This window comes from Panthera leo, chromosome C1 (assembly GCF_018350215.1).
Source record: "Panthera leo isolate Ple1 chromosome C1, P.leo_Ple1_pat1.1, whole genome shotgun sequence".
Taxonomy (NCBI): Eukaryota; Metazoa; Chordata; class Mammalia; order Carnivora; family Felidae; genus Panthera; species Panthera leo.
In genome coordinates, this window is record NC_056686.1 from 163,295,500 (window position 1) to 163,313,588 (window position 18,089).

The 18,089-nt window shown below is 52.1% G+C and overlaps 2 protein-coding genes across 4 annotated transcripts in view; one reads left to right on the forward strand and one right to left on the reverse strand.

Annotated features, from left to right (window-relative positions):
* The window catches only part of EVX2 (even-skipped homeobox 2), a 7,735-nt gene extending 2,058 nt beyond the window's left edge, over window positions 1-5,677 (reverse strand). For 2 of the 3 annotated variants that reach the window (XR_006205551.1, XR_006205550.1), the window contains exons 1-3: window positions 5,251-5,677; window positions 4,027-4,322; window positions 552-2,694 (exon numbers count right to left, since the gene is read on the reverse strand). Coding sequence is in view for 1 of the 3 variants with exons in the window: in XM_042949201.1 (XP_042805135.1) it covers window positions 1,972-2,694; window positions 4,027-4,322; window positions 5,251-5,677 (1,446 nt within the window). In the remaining 2 variants the exon portion in view is untranslated. Of the gene's footprint in view, window positions 2,695-4,026; window positions 4,323-5,250 lie in introns of all 3 variants that reach the window. The other variant, XM_042949201.1, reaches the window with a different exon arrangement.
* Window positions 5,678-14,712: 9,035 nt separating this feature from the next.
* HOXD13 (homeobox D13) lies at window positions 14,713-16,698 on the forward strand. The gene is made up of 2 exons (XM_042952718.1): window positions 14,713-15,487; window positions 16,289-16,698. The coding sequence occupies exons 1-2, from the start codon at window positions 14,713-14,715 to the stop codon at window positions 16,537-16,539; spliced, it is 1,026 nt and encodes a 341-aa protein (XP_042808652.1). The 3' UTR covers window positions 16,540-16,698.
* Window positions 16,699-18,089: the final 1,391 nt, after the last annotated feature.

An 18,089-nucleotide genomic window follows, 5' to 3' on the forward strand; every position in this document is an offset into this window, starting at 1 on the left:
AAATGAATTTTTAAAATCCAGTGTCTTTAAAATAACAAAAATGTCAGAACACGAATTTGAAATAAATCACAGAAAATAGTGCCAATGGGTATATATGAATGTGTGCGCATCTCTTACATATGTATGTGCTTAAGAGAATGGATATATATGTATATACATACATATACATATATACATACATATATACACAAGGATATGTAGGTAGCACACCTACATTTTAATACACACACATACCCACTTCATTGGGTCTAAACATGCACTAGCAAGTTATTTTAGGGCTTCAACTCTTCAGAAAATCTCATTATGTGAGGAGCGAAGTGGCTCTGCGGGGAGCATTATGGAAATATCTGGGCTTGATTTAATGAGGCTGTTCACATTGGTGGAATATCAACTTAACAGAGAAAAGTCTACCCAGGGCGTCCGAGTTACCAAAATGAAAATTGGCAATTGAGATGATAAGAACGTGGCTTTCTTCTGCGAAATCACTTCAGGTAACAGAGATAACATTAAGTAACATACATTCTATGCACCAAGAACAATGTTTTATGTACCGAGTCTCTTATCCGTCTCTCCTAATGACTTCCCTTAGCGGGTTGTTAGTACTTGACAGCAGGTCTCCGTGCGGGGAACTTTTCTCCAATTCCACATTCAAAGGAGGTCCATCAGAGAGCATGATTGGCAATTTTCGTCATAATCTGCACATTATTAGCATCAAAACTGACGTGGCAGTTAACACTGGTGGGTTTTGATGTGCCTTTCTTCAAGTTCAAGGAAACCCCTCCAGTAGCCGGGGTTGGCAGAATGGGTCTCAGCAACCCATCCGTGGCTTTGCAGAGGCGAAAGCGCAATAGACATGCGTGAGAAAGATGCCAAGAACCATTTTACCCGAGCAAAAGGAAAACGAGGAGGGGAAGGAGTGAGGGGAATCGAGTTCGAACTTAGAAAAGTGTCTAAGGAAATGCTTCAGGATAATATATATCTAGAGATTCAAGTATTTCCCAGATCGAGTGGAACCCGGTAGTTGGAAAACTGAGCTGGAAACGCTTCTTCAAACATTACAACGATCTGTCAATCTTACCCCTCCCCATTCTTTCGTTTCTCTTTCCTTTTCTGGCCAGGCTGTGGCACCCTTATTAGCCATTGCTTTTTGCTTAAAATATGCAAGACGCCTGCATCCCACACCAAAAGATCAAAAGAGAGAACAGTGGAGGGCCGAGAGGGGAGGCGAGACCACCACTCCTTCCTGCCTCGGCTTTGCCCTTCCCCGGGCAGGAAAGACCGCCAGGGCCCCCGCCGGCCTTGCTCCCGCACGCGGTAAACCATCTCACGAACATCCGCAGCCGCCCGCGCTCTCCGTCCGCCCTCCTGGCCTTCTCAGACCTCCCTTCCTCCGCTCCCCGCGGACAGGGCCCCTAACAAGCTCAGGCTGAGAGAAAAATTGCCACCTCTCCTCACCCTCGTGTAAAGAAAAGAAAGGATGGAAGAAAAAGAGCAGCCGCAGGAACCTCGGGGGCGACTTGCCCTTCCGCACAAAGCACTAGCGCACAGCATTCCCCCCTCTCTTTGTTGTGGCTCTCCGTTGCTTCTGGCCACGTGGCTCAGGAGGGCTTACAGCCAGGACCCCAAACCTCTGAGGACCAGTTTGAGGGCGAGGGGATTGTCTTCGGGAAGACCAAGAGCTCCGGACAGAGGCGGGAAACGGGGCATGGGCGGTGGGAAACACTTAGAGGAAAAGATGCTGCTGGGTAGCCAATACAAAAATAGAAATCATTTAGGGGCACACCGCCGGGTTTTTTGCGCGGCTCTTTCCCCCAATTCGGTCGGGGCAAGTTCCCTTCGGCCTCCCGCGCCGGGGCGCCCCCTGGCGGCAGCTTTGGCAGCGGGCAGCGCGCAGAGGGCACGTAGGCGCGCGGAGGGCGCGGGGGCGCTCAGGGGACCCCCGGGCACGGCCCCCTGGCGGCGGCGACGTAGTTATCTGGTGAGCGGTGCCTCGTCCCTCTGGTCCGGCGGGCTCACGGCGGTCTTGCTAAGCACGGCGGCTGAGTAGGGCAGGAAGCCGCTCTCGGAGCGAGGAGCCGCGGCGCTGCAACCGAAGTCCGAGCCGCCGGCGGCCCCCGCGCCGCCGCCGCCGCCACCCCCGCCGCCGCCGCCGCCACCCCGGGAGCCCAGGGCCGCCGCGGCTGCTGCTGCGGCCGCCGCGGCGGATTGACTGCTGTGGCAACTGAGGCACGAGCAGGGCGCGGAGCCGCCGCTGGGGGGCGCCCCGGCCGCCGCGGCCGAGGAGGCCGCAGCCGCCGCAGCTGCTGCAGCCGCGGCGGCCGAGGCCGCGCTGTTGAGCCCCGCGGCGGCCGCGGGCGTCTGGTAGAGGCCCGGGTGGCGGAAGCTGCACAGCAGCTCCGGCCGGGAGTAGGGGTGCGAGAGGGCACGGAAGGTGTCCAGCGGGCGGATGGAAGTGGCGAAGGGCGACGAGGCCGCGGCCGCTGCGCCGGAGGCCGCAGCCGCCGCGGCCGCAGCCGTGACACCCACGTGCGGGTAATAGTGTAGCGGCACGTGCGAGTGGAAGGGGTAGGGCAGGCTTCCGGTGGCGGCCGCGTGCGTCATCATGTAGGTGTAGAAGCTGGGGTCGGCCGGGTGCGGCCACGACATAGCCAGGCGCTGCCGCTTGTCCTTCATGCGCCGGTTCTGGAACCACACCTGAAGGGAGAGCCGCACCGCGGCCCGAGTTAGGGAGTGCCCTGAGGCCTCAGCCCCCTCCCTGGGCCTCTGCACCCTTCTCGGACCTCCGAAAGGCCTGACCTACTCCCCTTCCACCCGACCCAGTTTGGAGACCCCCTATTCTCCCAGCTGGCAGTGAGGGAGGCAGTGGGAACAGGAGTGGGCACACCTTCCTCAGCAAAAATAATCTGCCCTGTGTCCGACTCCTGCGGCTCCTGTTCCCTTACTCTCCGCTGCGTTTTACGGTTCCCAACGCAACCTTCCCTCTCCTTCCCGCCACACACTGGTGCCCAGCCTTGCTGAGCACCGGTCTCTCAATCCCAGGATTTGCACGGATTCTAGGCCACCGTTGAAGAGGGGCTACCGCGGCAGCTTTTCTAAAAGGTCGCCGCTCGAGGTCTTGAGTCCTCTGAGCTGCAAGGGCCTGCCCCAAGGGCACGGGTACGATTTTGATACTGAAGGGATGATTTTTGTTGGAATCGTTTGCCTCAAGTGAGTGGCGGGAACAACATCCTCTTAAACTGGGAAAGGGACTGTTATACCCCTCCCAAGACAGTCTAATGAAGACATCACTCGTCACAACTCTAAATTAAAGAAAGCCCGATCAAACCAAAGGGAGACTTCCACAACCTCCCTTATCCGTTGGAGCTTCCTCTTTGCTTTTTCTAGAGTGTGAGATCCTCCGCCAAGCGTTCGCCAAATCGCCCAACCTCCCAGCTATCGCTCCCAGGTTAATAAAATTAATCACTTAGAGATATATAAGTAAGGACAATTTCGTTGTAGTCTCCCTTCCCCAGGAGGTTGCTTTTTTCCTGCTGCCCAGGAGAAAAAATGTTTAGGAAACTACTTTCTGAACCCAATCGATTTTTAAAATACAGTATTCCTTCCTCCATGTTGTAACGATTTATGTGGAAAATAAATCTCCAAGATCAAGAGCAGATGAAAAGTTTCACCTAGGGTTCGTGCCAGAGGAACAAAGACCAGCCGGCTTTGCCGCCGAGGGGAAAGTGGGGCCATGGACATGGGCTAGGGGCACCTGGGCAGGCGGCTGGGCAAAATTGAACAGAGGCCAGTGCTTCCGGCATCAGCTCCGCCATTCCCCGGGCTTCCCAGGTCAGCCAGGCCGGCCAACCCTTCGGATGCGGCAGCTGAGAAACAAATATACCAATTCCGTTGGTGACTCTACCCCGCAGATTTTCAGGCCCTCAGCTAAATGTGGCCACCCAGGAAAGAGAAAGGAGAAACAAAAACCAACCCAGACACCACCCCCCCCCCCGGGAGTCTAGAAAAGGCGCGTGCTGGAATCGATACCTTGATGGTGGTTTCGGGCAGGTTGAGCGCAGCGGCCAGCTCACACCGGCGGGGCCGCGACACATAGTTCTCCCTGTAGAACTCTTTCTCCAGGCGGGCGATCTGTTCGCGGGTGAACGCCGTGCGGTAGCGCCGCACCTGATCCGCGCCAGAGCCGGAGCCGCCCAGCGACGCGCCCCCGCCGCCGCCGCCGCCGCCGCCGCCGCTGCCGCTGCCGCCGCCTCCATGCAGGCTGCCAAGGCCGGAGCCCGACGCAGACGTCGTGGTGCCCGCGGCGGAGCCGCTCTCCGAGTACCCTGGCAAACAAACGGCCGACAGCGCGAGAGTCACTGTAGGGCCGAGATCTCCGCGCTGGAGCTGAGCGCGGATGGGGGAAGCCGGGAGAGAAAGGCAAGAAGCTGCCTGAATTGATGGGGTCTGTCATGCTTACAAATTGTTGCCTTGAATGGAATCAATAAAGTTTGGGGAACCCTTCTTAACCAAATAATAGGAACTCAATTAGGAAGTTTCTTTTTTTCTTAATAATTAGAAATTTTCAACTCAGGAGGAAGAGTGGCCAAGGGAAAATGCCTACATCTAGGCGTAGTTTGGTAAACTCTAGGTTTACCTTGGTCAGGAGATGGCAGGGCAGCTTTCTGTAGGGTTTCCAACCATTCTTTGATGGTCTTTTGGGTTTGGTTAAAAATATTTTTAGAATTCAAAAGACAGCAGCAGCTCAAACCGGAACCATTAGGGGGTGGACTCTACTTTTCAACTCTTTCTCCCGCTGACCCAAGCGGGTCTCCCAGAGGCGCCCGGCGAGGCTCCCTCCGACTTACTCAGGATGCCCCCTCCACTCGGCCTTGGGGAATCAGGGGCAAGGGGGGTTCAGAGCAGCTACCCGGGGCACCCTTCCCTTAGCGCGACTCAGCGGTTTGCTAGAGGTCGGCCAGCTCGCATGGGCTTTTAGACCAGCCCGAAGGAACATTTTCACAGACTCGGGCGAAGGCGGGCGGGCGGGCGGGCGGGCCTGGAACCTCCCAGGCCTGCGCCTCGCTGGGAGGCTCAAGGAGCAGAGCAGGAGGGCAAGGTTCCCAGCATGCGTCCCGCCCCCGCTCGAGCCCGCTGGGTGCAGCTTGCCTGCGGAGGGTCGGTTAGGGGCAAAGGCAGTAGGACGGACCAGCAGGGGCCGCGGAAGAACCGGGAGGATAGGACTAGAGAGCGCGGCAAGGGCGGCGCGGTTACCTTTGCCATTGTTTTCCTTGAGCGGCGCGGCAGCAAGGCCGCCAGGGGAGCGCAGCGCCGAGCAGCCCACCTCCACGTCGCTGCTCATGTCCGCCTCGGCGGCCGCCTCTGAATAATGACCCGGCTTTTTACGGCCTTCGGCGGCGGACGAGATTTCGGAGGAGACGGTGCTTTCGCTGCCCGGGTGCTGCAGGTTGAACAAAGTGTCTATTTCGAATTTGCCCTTGGCAGGGAGGTCTCCCAGAGCGCCGTGCAGGGGGGCGGACGGCAGGCGCGGGCTGAGGCGAGCCGGGTGCTGCGAATTTTCCAGGGCCTCGAGCACAGCATTGCCAGCCGAATCGGATAAATTGGAGAACCGCTTGCCGGTCGTGGGGCTGTGCAGCCCCCTCTCCATCAGAATCATCTCTTTTCTTATTCTTTCCATCATCTCAGCTTTCTAAAAAATGTCACAGTGGCCCGGCTGTCCCGTCCTAATGATGGGCTGCGCCTAGGGCTAATTCTCATTCAGCCCCAGCGAGCGCCTCTAAATATTATTATCTCTTTTGGAGGGAGGCGGAAAAATTGTGGGATGCCAGAGCGAGGGAATGACTGGTCAAAATGACCCATACATCCTTCCGAGCCCGAGATGTCATTCATCAAAAAGTAGCGCTCGCTCGTCATTAAGGTACGAATGACGCCGTTCGAATAATCATTTATTGTAACAGGTTTATAAGCAAATAAATACACGCTCCTGTCAGTGGGTAATGAAGGCAGCTTCGGAGCAGACAAATAGATCCAGGTAGGAGGCGAGAAGAGACAAGAAGTGAGGAGGAAGGCTCCGGTCCTTTGCCCGCTCAGAGCCGGTTCTGTTCGCCCGGGGGTTTGGCCTCGGGGGTGAAATTGACAGTCTGATTAATAGAGCGCGCCGCGGCACATTTCCCCCTTCATTTAGGGGCATCATTACGCTCTCAGTTTGCTGGGTTGCCCCTTAGGTCCTAATCATGCAGCGCCTTCCTCATTTTTCCTCGGACACAGATACGTGTTAAATAATAGATAATGCTTTGATTTTCCAGAGTAGATCGTCGGGAAGGTTTTTTTTTTTTTTTTTTTTTTTTTTTAACATTTACAAGCGGGAGGGGGTAAGGGAGGGGACAAGAGGGAGGATGTAGAAGAGTTGCGTAAGGAGAAGACCTTGCGCTCCTGTCTGGATTACTTATCTTTCGAATTTTAGAATCAAATATGTATTTTATTTAACAAATAGGATGCCTAATTTTCTCTCTCCCCACTGCTTCGCCTCAGCGTGGCTGTTCTCCTCCCACCCCAGCTGAGAGAGAGAGAGAGAGAGAGAGAGAAAGAGAGAGAGACTGAGAGAGAGACAGAGAAAGGGAAAGGAAATATCATAGAGTTTTGAAAGCACTTTAGTGCTACGTGGCTGGGGAGGTGCGTTGGGCCCGCGCCTCCAAACGGAAATCATTAGGTCCTCTCTGATTTTTTAACACCGTTTGCAGAGTGAGTACTGAACTTGAAGTCCTGGGTTTTTTACTTTTATAACCCTGCTGATGGATAGGCTTCTCGCCTACGCATTTTCCCTGGGGGAAATGAACTCGGCTGGACGATTTCATAGTAGAATTCGACAGCTAACTTTAAACACAGTCGCGATTTACAACGCCATATGGGCCGCCCCAGATCCACTTTTTGCGTTGCCAACTTTCCCCCTCCCTCCTCAAATCGAATTATTTGTGGCAAAGTTGCCGAATTTCTAGGTCAAAGGAGGAAAGAAGGGACTTAGCCTCCTTCCCCTACCATCCCGCTATCCTTCCTTCTCCACTGCTCTTTCTTCTCTCCTTCCTCTCCTCCCCCAACCAGGCCTCTTACCTGTGGCCCTGAGTATTCCCGGTGCTGAGCCTGGGCGCGGAGAGTCGCGGATCAGCCTTGCTGCTGCTTCTTGCGGCCTGAGCTTGGCGGCTGAGCCTCTTGGCGATAACTTTGATGGTCATAATGACGCCGGTGGCAACCATTTTAACGAAGATCAATCTTCACTCAAGGCCGTTGCACATCTCCTCCTGCGCTTGCGCCCCACCCTGTCCGGACCCCCAATGCGTGCGGGTCTGCCAGCCAGCAGCAAAAGAGGAGAATCCGCGGCCACAGGCGGGAACGAGAAGATAGGGACAGGACACAGAGGTCGCCTGCAAGCTTCCGAAGCGGCCGAGAGACCCTGGCAATCTGGGCGCCCGGCGCGGGTCTTGCATCCTCGCCTCGGCGCCAATTCAGACCCCAACCCAGCCCCCCTTCTTCCTCCGTGCCGCCACACCCAGCACATTGGGGTGTGTTAGGGGCAAACCCAGAATCTCTTTGCCCATCTCTCCGTTGGCGCTTTCCTTTTAACCTTGAACCCGTTGGGGGCGCGTCAGGAATGTAAGGGGAGACGAGGTGTTAAATATATTTATATACATTTATACACATAGTCAATGCCAAAAGTTTCTCTCCTGTTCCCCTCGGCGCCAACTTACTTCAACAACGCGAGCTTTGCTTAGAAAATCAATTCCACCTCTTTAGGTAATAAACGGAATTCTCCCCCAAGGTGAGAAATGGAAAGCTGGATAGGTATGCGGTGGCTACAGAGTTGGGGGGTGGGGGGCGCGGAGCGGGCGTTGGGAACCCAGAACATGACTTGACTTAGCGTCCGCCTCCCACCCTATCCTCGAGGCCACACGACTCCGAGCACTATGACCCCTCCTCGAGCCGGCTTTCTGGCCATTAACGCGGTCAAAGATTAGTCTTGTGGACACCCCCACCTCTCCCTCCTTGCTCCACAGTCCAGGCCCCCAGTTCTGCCACCTCTGGTAGGGTGCTCCTGGCAAAAAGAAGTCGCTGTCCCAGGAACCTGGGAAGGGTACCCTCTCCCTAGTCCCACTTGCTTAGGGAAATGAATGGGACATTTCGGTCCAGGCTTGGGTCCGTGGGTGGCCAAGGCCCTGGTGGGGGTGGGGGTGGGGGTGTGATCTGCGGAGGCGCGACCCGGGCGGAAGTCGCAGATGCCTTTATTGCTGTCGTTTGGCGCCCCCGTCTGTTTTATTCGCGGTTTCGGCAGCTGCGAGCTGCTTTCAATCGCAGAAGCCGCCGCTGGGGGCTGGGGTGCGGACGGCAACCCCTTCCTCCTTCGCTCAAGGCTTCTTCCCTTCCTCTGGGACCTCACGCCTCTGGTCCCAAAGCCTTCGCCAAACCGGACCTCAGGCTGTTGAAAAGGTAAAACACCGTTTCTAGGCGACACCTTCATTCATTAGTGGGTTTGAAAACTATTTTGCACCTTTTAAATAAAAGTAATATTTCATATTCTAGCACGTTTATTATAAAAGGTACACTGGAGACCATGTCAGAGAAACTATTCACAGTAAAAGACACATAATTTTCCCCTAAACCGTGTTTAGCAATGTTTCACGGGAGACAGTGAGCACTCCGTTACAATATTTAATGTTCCTTAATTTATTTAGATTCCATACCTACTAGTATAGTAATATTGGGAAATTTATTTATAGCTTTTACACTAAAATTACACGTGCTTTTTACATATATTATCTCCTCTAAAGTTCACAGCAACTCTCCAGATCCACTCTATTACCCTTTTACTGAGATGAGAAACTTTCCACACAGAGAGGTTGAAGGACTTGCTGATTTAAACTTTTCTCTGATAATATCCAAGTTATATATCCAAGTTTAAAAGCTTTGGGGCAGCATTTTTGGTTGATTTTTTTTTTCATTTTACATATTTCTTCTTTAAATACAGGCCCACCTCAAAAACATTGAGCGTGTATAGAGGGTAGTGAGAAGATTAACATTTGTTGATGCTTGTTAATGAAATGCCCAAACCTTGGACCTCTCTCCAGATTGCAGGGGTTGAAACTGAGAATGGGCCTCTCAAGTGTTCCTAGTTTTTAGACGTAGAGTCCGGGCTATATCAAGGCCTTCTACCTACTACCAAGGTACAGGACTCACTCAATAAAACAAGACAGGAATCCAACCCATGCCCCCGTGGTTTGGCAAGAATTTTTAAGGTGCATTGGGGGCGGGGTGGAGGGGGGAGAAGAGGGCCTGGGAAGGGCTTTCTCCAAATGGACTGGAAAAGCACTTTTTGGTGGAAAGGAGGAATTACATGAAAGAGGTCTAATTTTTTTGTGTGTGTTAGGCTTCCAGACTAAATATTTGTTTCTTGAGCAGCAGCAGGTCCTCCGAGGTGAAGTGGTAAACACTTTTGGCCTTCGACTGAAGGTAATAAAAATTTGTCCAGGCTTCCCGAAGGGAGGGCGCCGGTAAAATCGGAGTTGTAACGGGAGCCCCGCGTCCGCCCGGGCCTGGCTTCGGTCTTCCGCACGGTAGGCTCCCGGCCAAGAGGGCCCAAAACTCGCGGGCCCGCATCGGGACGCAAGCTCGTTCGGGGACTGGGACCGCCTGGGTGTGGTGGGACCTCAGAACCGCTAAAGCCTGGGCTTCGAACCACTGGTACATTTTCTTTTGGGTAAATGCAGTCCCCACGGCTTAAGGCTTGGAGGTTTCGGTTTATAAGGGAAGGAACCTCGGCTTCGGCGACTCCAGGCCAGACTCCTTACTGGCAACTTTTTGCTGCCATCCCTCGGCAGGTCGTCCTCACGTTGTCTCTTATAGGTCTCTCTGGCTGCTTCTGGTTGTCCTCTTCCCGCTACAATTGCGCACCCTACCAGGGATGACCAGGGAGTGGAGGCAGGGTACTTTCTCCCTGGACTCTGGGGCTGGCCGCCTGAAGCTTGTGCGCCCTCGGACGCGACAGGAAAACTTGCAGGGACATCTAGCGCCAGGCCTGAGGAACTGCGAGCTGCCGGGCCGGGAAACTAAGCCTGACCACTTGCCCCTCCCCCTCCCTCCCTGCGCGCCCCCCTCCCACCTTCGTAGTTAGGCATTTCCCTAACCTTCATCCCTTCTCCCTGCTGGTGACCACACGTGGATTCCTCATAGAGACCGCGGGCTCTGCGTAATGGACACACACACACACATACACATACACACACACAGAGACGATGGGGAGAAAGAGAGTGAAACATTTATTTTCTTTCATCTCCAAAGGCCCACAGAGTGAGCACTTACAGGACTTTAGTTAACAATGACATTGCTAGAGAAGCGTATCCTGAGAACAATCCCACACCTTGAGATACAGGACAAAACAGAAGATTGCAGTCCCAGCTTTTGTATTGTGGAAAAAAGCAGCAAGTCACCAGTATCCTCGAGCTCTGGGCCCACCCTCCAATGCCCTCTTCTCCGGGAGATTAGTGTTTCTCTAAGAGGGAAGACTCTTGCTGTGTTTAATTTTTGCCAGGGCTGAAGGTGTTCTCTTCATCCCAAACAAGGGCCCACTACCCTGTGGGAGGCAGACCTGGGTTCATCAAATAGCGCTTCAGGTTTAGAGAGCGTTCTGTTGTCGCTGTTGCAGACAATTTACATTTACTATAGACTAATTGTATTGTCAAATTCAAATGGAATACATCTCAGACATAGAAAGTGCCCAAACTGAGGATTCCACTGTCTGGCTTTTGCTAGAAACCCCTTTCTTTACCCTAGATTTGTTGTTTAAAAAAAAAAAAATATATATATATATATATATATATATATATATATATATATATATCCAACCCAAATGAAACTGGGTATTGCCTACAGAGAGAAAATTCACTTCAAAGTTGGCAGGGTACAGACTTGGTTGAGAGTTCTCCAGCCAGTTCCGCTGGATTTAAGACTTTATTTTGGAATTAAGACTTTATTTCTACACTGAATTGTTGGCTTCTTACGAGTTAATTAGGAAGGTGTCCTGCCTTTCCCGGTGTGACCATCAAGGAAAACACTTTCAAAGGAATTTCCAGCACCCCACTCTGATGGGACTTGGTAATTGTTATCCTACCCTAATGGTCAGGATTATGTGGTTAATTGAGCTCACTGCTGTCTTGGCTAGCAGAGGAACTTATGTTCATCAATAAATCTAAATCGCAGCCTTCACCCACCCATTCCCCAACCCAGGACAAGGACATGATTTGAAAGATCGTTTACAAGGAGGACAAGGGAGGATGTAACTTTCAGAACATTATTAATTACCAAAAAGGGTGCCTATGGAAAGAGAGGAGAGAGAAAAGCAAGTGATGGGAAAGGAAGGCAGAGCTGACCTCTCTCTCCCTCTCTCCCTCTCCCTGCTGCTCCCTTCCCTCAGTGGGACCTTGGGCAATGAAGCGTTTCTCACTCAAATCAGGAAATGTGACAAAACTGGTTTCACTGAGTAACACATCAGTGTTTGGAGACATTTCTGTCTGGTGACAAAGGATTTTCATTTAACAAAGATTATGCCTGTTGTTAAAGCCCCAACATGATGCACCTCCACACATACACAGGGTTCAGTCTGTGCTCCTGGCCAGTAAAGAAAATTATTCCCATTAGGTTTAAACCTAAGATCAACTCGGACACAAGGGTACACAAGCTAAATGAAATGTTTCCGCAAATTCAGCCTCAAAATTCCTCTACTACCTACCACCCCTGGCTTGTAACCTATGTGTCTTATTAGTTCATAAACACAGCAGCCCTGACTTTGCTTGGTACTCAACCACAGCCCTGTGATCCAATAGTAGCAGCTGCCCTGGGGTGCTGGGTCCAGTCTGAACCTCTTTCCTAAGGGGAATCCCAGTAGGGTCCAGTCTGAACCTCTTTCCTAAGGGGAACTGGCCCCCCCAGTGCCGCGACTTCGAAGGCTGTACTGGAAACAGGTTCAGCGGCAGGGTAGCAAGAGCCAAAGCTCCTTGTTGTTCAAAACCTCCGTCATCCCTGAACATCCACTAGGATGGGCAGAGAAACCCCAAATCCTGTGAAAGTCCCCCAGGGCAATTGGAGGCAGGGCCATCATTGAGAAGCCTCTTTCAATTAGAGCATTAATGTCTTTCAAAAAGAGCATGAATTGGGACTTTACTCCCAGTCCTGCACAATTTAATTTGCTGCATGGAAAATCAAACCAAAATTGAAGGGCTGTCTCAAATCAGCAAAACTTGACAAATTCTTCCTTCCTAGCTTAATTTCATTTTCTTCATTTTTTTGGCGTATAATCGGCTAATAAAGTGTATCAGATAGAATATGGCATAGAGGTCCCGGTGTGCAAAATCACAGGGATATTTAGTTTTAAAAGACTGAAAGTTCATTGGTGCCGGTTATGTCTTAGAAATTATTTCAACAAATTTGCTTTTTGAGGTCACAGGGGGAAAAAAAAACTTTTAAAGATGCCTGTATTTTCTCTCTCTGAGAAAAAGCAAGGAAGACAAAGGAAAAATAAGTGTTTCGGGGCAGCATTCCATGACTGGTTTGGTACCAAAATTGTTGGGTAAAGACGACCCAGCCAAACTCTTTCAAAAAGTCCGCAACTCTGTCACCTGGCCCCGCTGGTGTTTTAAAAACGCCAATTCAGCTTCCGTTACTAACTTTTGCCTCCTTGTTTCGAGTAACCAAAATTGCTCTCACCAGCAAACTTCTATTCCCTATGACTTTCTAAAAAGGCTCAGCCCCCTCTGACTCAAATTTGATCATGAACACATCTAGGACTTCAAAAAGGTCAAATTCCCCTGCTTTTCCTTTCCAGCGCCCCTCTCATAACTTTCCCCTTTATTTGAGCCTTTTATGGTTACTGCGTTTTGCGTGTCAACACTCCCAACACCAGCAGCCCACCCTGCAATGCCAGGCCAGGCCCAGGAGGGCCTCTTTGGCGTTTTTACTTGCCCCATCCAGTCATGTCTTGGGTCCAGGAATGGCAGGGCTGGGTGACAAGCTGGCTTCACCAATCAAGGCTCAGGGGAACAATTTTCTTGGAGATGGGCTGACCTGGGGAGTTGATACTACAGAACCAAATGGGCTCACTCTGAGGGCTCCTGAACCCCACCCAGCACCTTCAACTCCTCAAATGAAACGTTGCTCCTAAGGTGTAGCCTTAAGTCTACAGCCGGACACATACCAGCTCCCCATTAATGGCTAAGATGGGGGGGGGGGTGCAGTGCTGGGGCTCTGTGTCTGAGAAATGGCACGAAGGGATGAATCCGGTCAGGGCTGTGATGCTTGTCACAGGAGCCCACTTTATCCCGGGAGACCAGACCCAGTCGCTCTGGCTGCTCCTATCGGGAGCCCCAACTTTGCTCGCGGGGGGAAAAAAACTCCTTCCTAATTTGCCCCTCTCAGTTCTCTGCAGTTGGCAGCTTGGAAAAGAAAGCGAAACAAAGGTCCCTGGGAAAGTGAAGTTTTCAATTAATTGGTGTGAGTAATGGGCGGGGGCGGGTGGTGGCTGCAAAATGCAAGAGGCAGTTGGGCTGCAGGGGAGGCGCAGAAGTTTCGTGGCGGGCAGCAGAGTGGCTTTCTCCAAGAGCTTTCCACAGGGTCTTGCTGCTGGCCAGGGGAATCTGAGCAAGGGCCGGGGAGCCCAGTTCGGGAGGCGACTCCCGGCAGGCCTGAGTGTAGAGGCGAATAGTGTGGACCAGGCATCCGTCCTTTTCTCCCTGGGGCAGATCGTCACGTTCGCCGCGTCAAGGCCGAGTCTTTTCGTCCGCTTGACTTACTTGTAAGTCTCTGTCCCGGCACCAAGGGCGCTTCGTGGGCATTTTCCTGGTGGACGGTGTGTGTGTGTGTGTGTGTGTGTGTGTGTGTGTGTGTGTGTGTGTGTAGGGAGGGTCTGCTCCAATTGGTCTTAATTCGGAGGATCCTTTATGAGAACATGCGTGAAATGCCTTTGCCCGGTAGCAATGTTTAACGTAGGGAAAATTAGCTCCCTCGGGTTTGGGGTCTAGGTCAGCTAATCCAAGGGATTAAGCAACAGGGTCAAAAATCAGGCTGTTTTCACATCATTCTGACCATCTCTGTCCTTCGCCTTCGTTTGGTTGTACGGCTCGGGGATCCGAGGAGAGGTGGCAAAAACAGCCGTGGCCGAAACAAGCGGCAGGCCTCGGCGCCCTTCTCAGTCGCAGACAGGGCCTAGGATGGGCGGTCGCGCAATCAGCTCGTGGGGGTTGGCTTCGGCGCAAACGCCAGGGTCCAGAGGAGGGCGGGAAGGGGCGGTGGGCTGCGCTAGGGGCTGGGAAGGGGTAGGGGCCGGGGTGGGTGGGTCCAGCGGGGCCCCGGCCTGGAGCCAGACTCTCCCGCGCCCCCACCCCCACGTGGCCCCGCGCAGCCAATGGCGCGGCCCCGAGCGGGAGCCCTCGGGGAGGGAGGAGGCCCCCCGACCGGCCCCGGCCCCCTCCCAACCTGAACTTCGTTTTTATAAACGTCCCGCGATGAGCTAACCTGTTGGAGGGCGGGCGGGCGGGAGGCGGGAGGCTCGCAGAGGGAGAGAGGGCGAGAGGAAGAGGGCGGGAGCCAGAGAACGAGAGAGAAAGGGGAGGAAGCGCGCCGCGCCATGGTGTCCTGCGCGGGGCCGGGGCCTGGGCCGGGGCCGGGCCGGGCCGGGCCATGAGCCGCGCCGGGAGCTGGGACATGGACGGGCTGCGGGCGGACGGCGGGGCCGCCGGGGCGGCCCCAGCCTCCTCCTCCTCCTCCTCCGTGGCGGCGGCGGCGGCCCCCGGCCAGTGTCGCGGCTTCCTCTCGGCGCCAGTGTTCGCCGGGACACACTCCGGGCGTGCGGCGGCGGCAGCGGCGGCGGCGGCGGCAGCGGCGGCGGCGGCCTCGGGCTTCGCATACCCGGGGACCTCGGAGCGTGCGGGCTCCGCCTCGTCGTCGTCATCTTCGGCTGTGGTCGCAGCGCGTCCAGAGGCTCCCTCCGCCAAAGAGTGTCCCGCGCCCGGCGCGGCCGCTGCAGCGCCTCCGGGCGCCCCAGCTCTGGGCTACGGCTACCACTTCGGCAACGGCTACTACAGTTGCCGCATGTCGCACGGCGTGGGCTTACAGCAAAACGCTCTCAAGTCGTCGCCGCACGCCTCGCTGGGAGGCTTCCCGGTGGAGAAGTACATGGACGTGTCGGGCCTGGCAAGCAGCAGCGTACCGGCCAACGAGGTGCCCGCAAGAGCCAAGGAGGTGTCCTTCTACCAGGGCTACACGAGTCCCTACCAGCACGTGCCTGGCTACATCGACATGGTGTCCACCTTCGGTTCCGGGGAGCCTCGGCACGAGGCGTACATCTCCATGGAGGGCTACCAGTCCTGGACGCTGGCCAACGGGTGGAACAGCCAGGTGTACTGTGCCAAGGACCAGACACAGGGCTCCCATTTTTGGAAATCCTCCTTTCCAGGTAGGGGCGACGGGGGAAAGGGGTGGCCGGGAGGGAGGGAGGGAGGGGAGGGAAGAGGGAGAGAGAGAGCGCGAGAACGAAAAGAAAGCGCTAGTAGTGTATGCCCCTACTTGGGAGCTGCGCTAGTCCTCCTGGCCGGCCAGGGTTAACCTATGGAACAGTTCGTCCAGTTTGCCTGAAATCAGTACATTTCTCCTTTGATTTCAACTGTCTTTCTCACAACCCTTTTCTTCTGCCTGCGGGTACAAGCCTGTTTTTCTCCCACAGTTGAAGGTCTTTGCGTGCCCTTTGCCCAGGCCTTGGCCCCTCCTCCCCAAAGAAGTGTCAGTGTTGGGCCCCACTTTTGAAGCACACGTCTGCCCCAGGGTGACCACTAAGCTTCTAAGAGCTCACAACCTCCAAACACAGGAACACAAGAAATCAAAGCTTGAACAACAACAACAACAAACTGGATTTTTAAAAGACTGTTTGTATGTATGCCACAGGCATTTGCAGAAACTGTCCTTGTAACTGTCCACAATAACCATGCCATAAAATTGAAGGCTTGTTAAGATGCTGGTTTGAGAAACCATGATGATCCATCAGCATCAAATGGCCTTCACTTTGAAGTGTAAATAATCTTTCTTTAATAATGTGTAAATAATATGTCTGTGTAAACAATAATAAAATGCAAACAGCCTGGTTTTCTTTATTCTCCATACCCCTTCCGAATGTACACACACAGTCCCCAGTGGTGCCCCCAGAAACCCTGGTCTAATTTTTTTCGTGCTTTTTTTTTTTTTTTTTTTTTTTAAATACCAGGGGATGTGGCTCTAAATCAGCCAGACATGTGTGTCTACCGTCGGGGGAGGAAGAAGAGGGTGCCCTACACCAAACTGCAGCTCAAAGAACTGGAGAACGAGTATGCCATTAACAAGTTCATTAACAAGGACAAGCGGCGGCGGATCTCAGCCGCCACGAACCTATCCGAGAGACAAGTGACCATTTGGTTTCAGAACCGAAGAGTGAAAGACAAGAAAATCGTCTCCAAGCTCAAAGACACTGTCTCCTGATGTGGACCAGATTGGTCAAAGAGAATTTAAATGCTTTCAGTTGTCTCCAAAAGACCTTCGGAAAGACTTGAATATGTATTTAATTCCTCCCACCTCCCTGCCAATCATGGCAAATTTTGTGAATTGTTTTTCTCTCTTCCCCTATCAGGCTCTAAAACCTTTTGCTACCCCAACCTGACTTTGTAGTTCTGTTTCTTACTTGCTTATTATTGATTTTGTTCTTGTCTAGGTTTATTTTTTATGATGTTTTTAATGTTCTGTTTCTCCCTCCAGGCCAGTATAAAGGACTTGAAGTACTTTTGAATAATACCCCCCCCCAAAGAATTTCAGAAGTGCCATTATGATTTTAGGGTTTTATTCTCTTAAATTACTTCAAATGCCTGTTTCCAGCACTGATTATCTTCATAATCTATTAGGGCAGAACGATTTGCAGTCATTCATATCCTGTGATTGGGCAATTTAATCATTAGCTCTCAGCAGTCACCCTGAGGCAAGTGGAAACAGCTCTGGGCAGGCAGCGCTCTAAGGTCACTGGGAAAGTCTAAAAACAGGCGGCTGGAGGTACTCTGATGGCTTTAAAAGCAGCTACCTTATTAAATAGGGTTTGTATCGATATTGAAATGAAGACAATCTTCCCTACTTCGGATCTTTCATTTGCTGTTGTACTTCTATGTGTTTAGTATATGTCGTCGATTTGTGCTTTTATAATCTTTAATTTGAAAATAATTTGTCCTCATGGATGCCTTCATTTCCCCAGCTCTGAATGCAGATATTTAAATGGCTGCAAATGTGAGAGTAATCCATGGATGGTATAAATGCACACCTTCTCCTTGACCCTGGGTCTGTGGGACTAGAACTGAAGTGATCTCCTCAGTCCCCTGAAAGAGAATGAATCAATGTGGCCAAGGGTGGGAACTTTTGTCCAGAACCCAATGAAGAACTTGACTGTCTGAACAAATGTATTGAGCCCCTCGTGGAATTTTAAAACATCTAACAAATATGAAAATGTGGAGCTCTAAAGTTCAAGGTGGAAAAAAAAATGATGTGATGATAAATAACTACTTTTTAAAGTGCTGCATATTTATACAACCAAGAGATATTTTTGTAGATGAAATGTCTGTGAGCTGGGATATGTGTGCAGTGCTTCAGGCATTTAAAAATGATTTTTTTTATTCCTAGGGAGATGCAAATAAACAGAACTCTCTTGTTTCTTCGTCTTTTATATATTTTCTTTTTCCAAGCTTGTGTTACCTCTTGTGTTCTTATTTATTATAAAATCTTGTTGTCCTCAACATTATGATGTTCGCTATAGATGAAGGAAACTCAATACCAGTTCTACTCTGAAACTCCACTCCATTTCCGCCACCCCTCTCCACCCTTTTCCCTGTGGCTTTAACATAAGTAGTGATGTCTTTAAATGAGAATATAATTTGCGGTGTCTGAAATGGTATTTTTTACCGGACAAAAAAAAAATCTCCAATAAAATTTTACTTCTCTTTCAATATTATCACTTTATTCAACTAGTTTTATTTTTTTAATCAATATGTATG

Bases quoted from the DNA above. Each gene is read 5' to 3' on its own strand.
- HOXD13 (XM_042952718.1), top strand. From the start codon at position 14,713: ATGAGCCGCGCCGGGAGCTGGGACATGGACGGGCTGCGGGCGGACGGC. The intron at 15,488-16,288 runs GTAGGGGCGACG...TTTAAATACCAG, and splicing joins TTGGAAATCCTCCTTTCCAG to GGGATGTGGCTCTAAATCAG.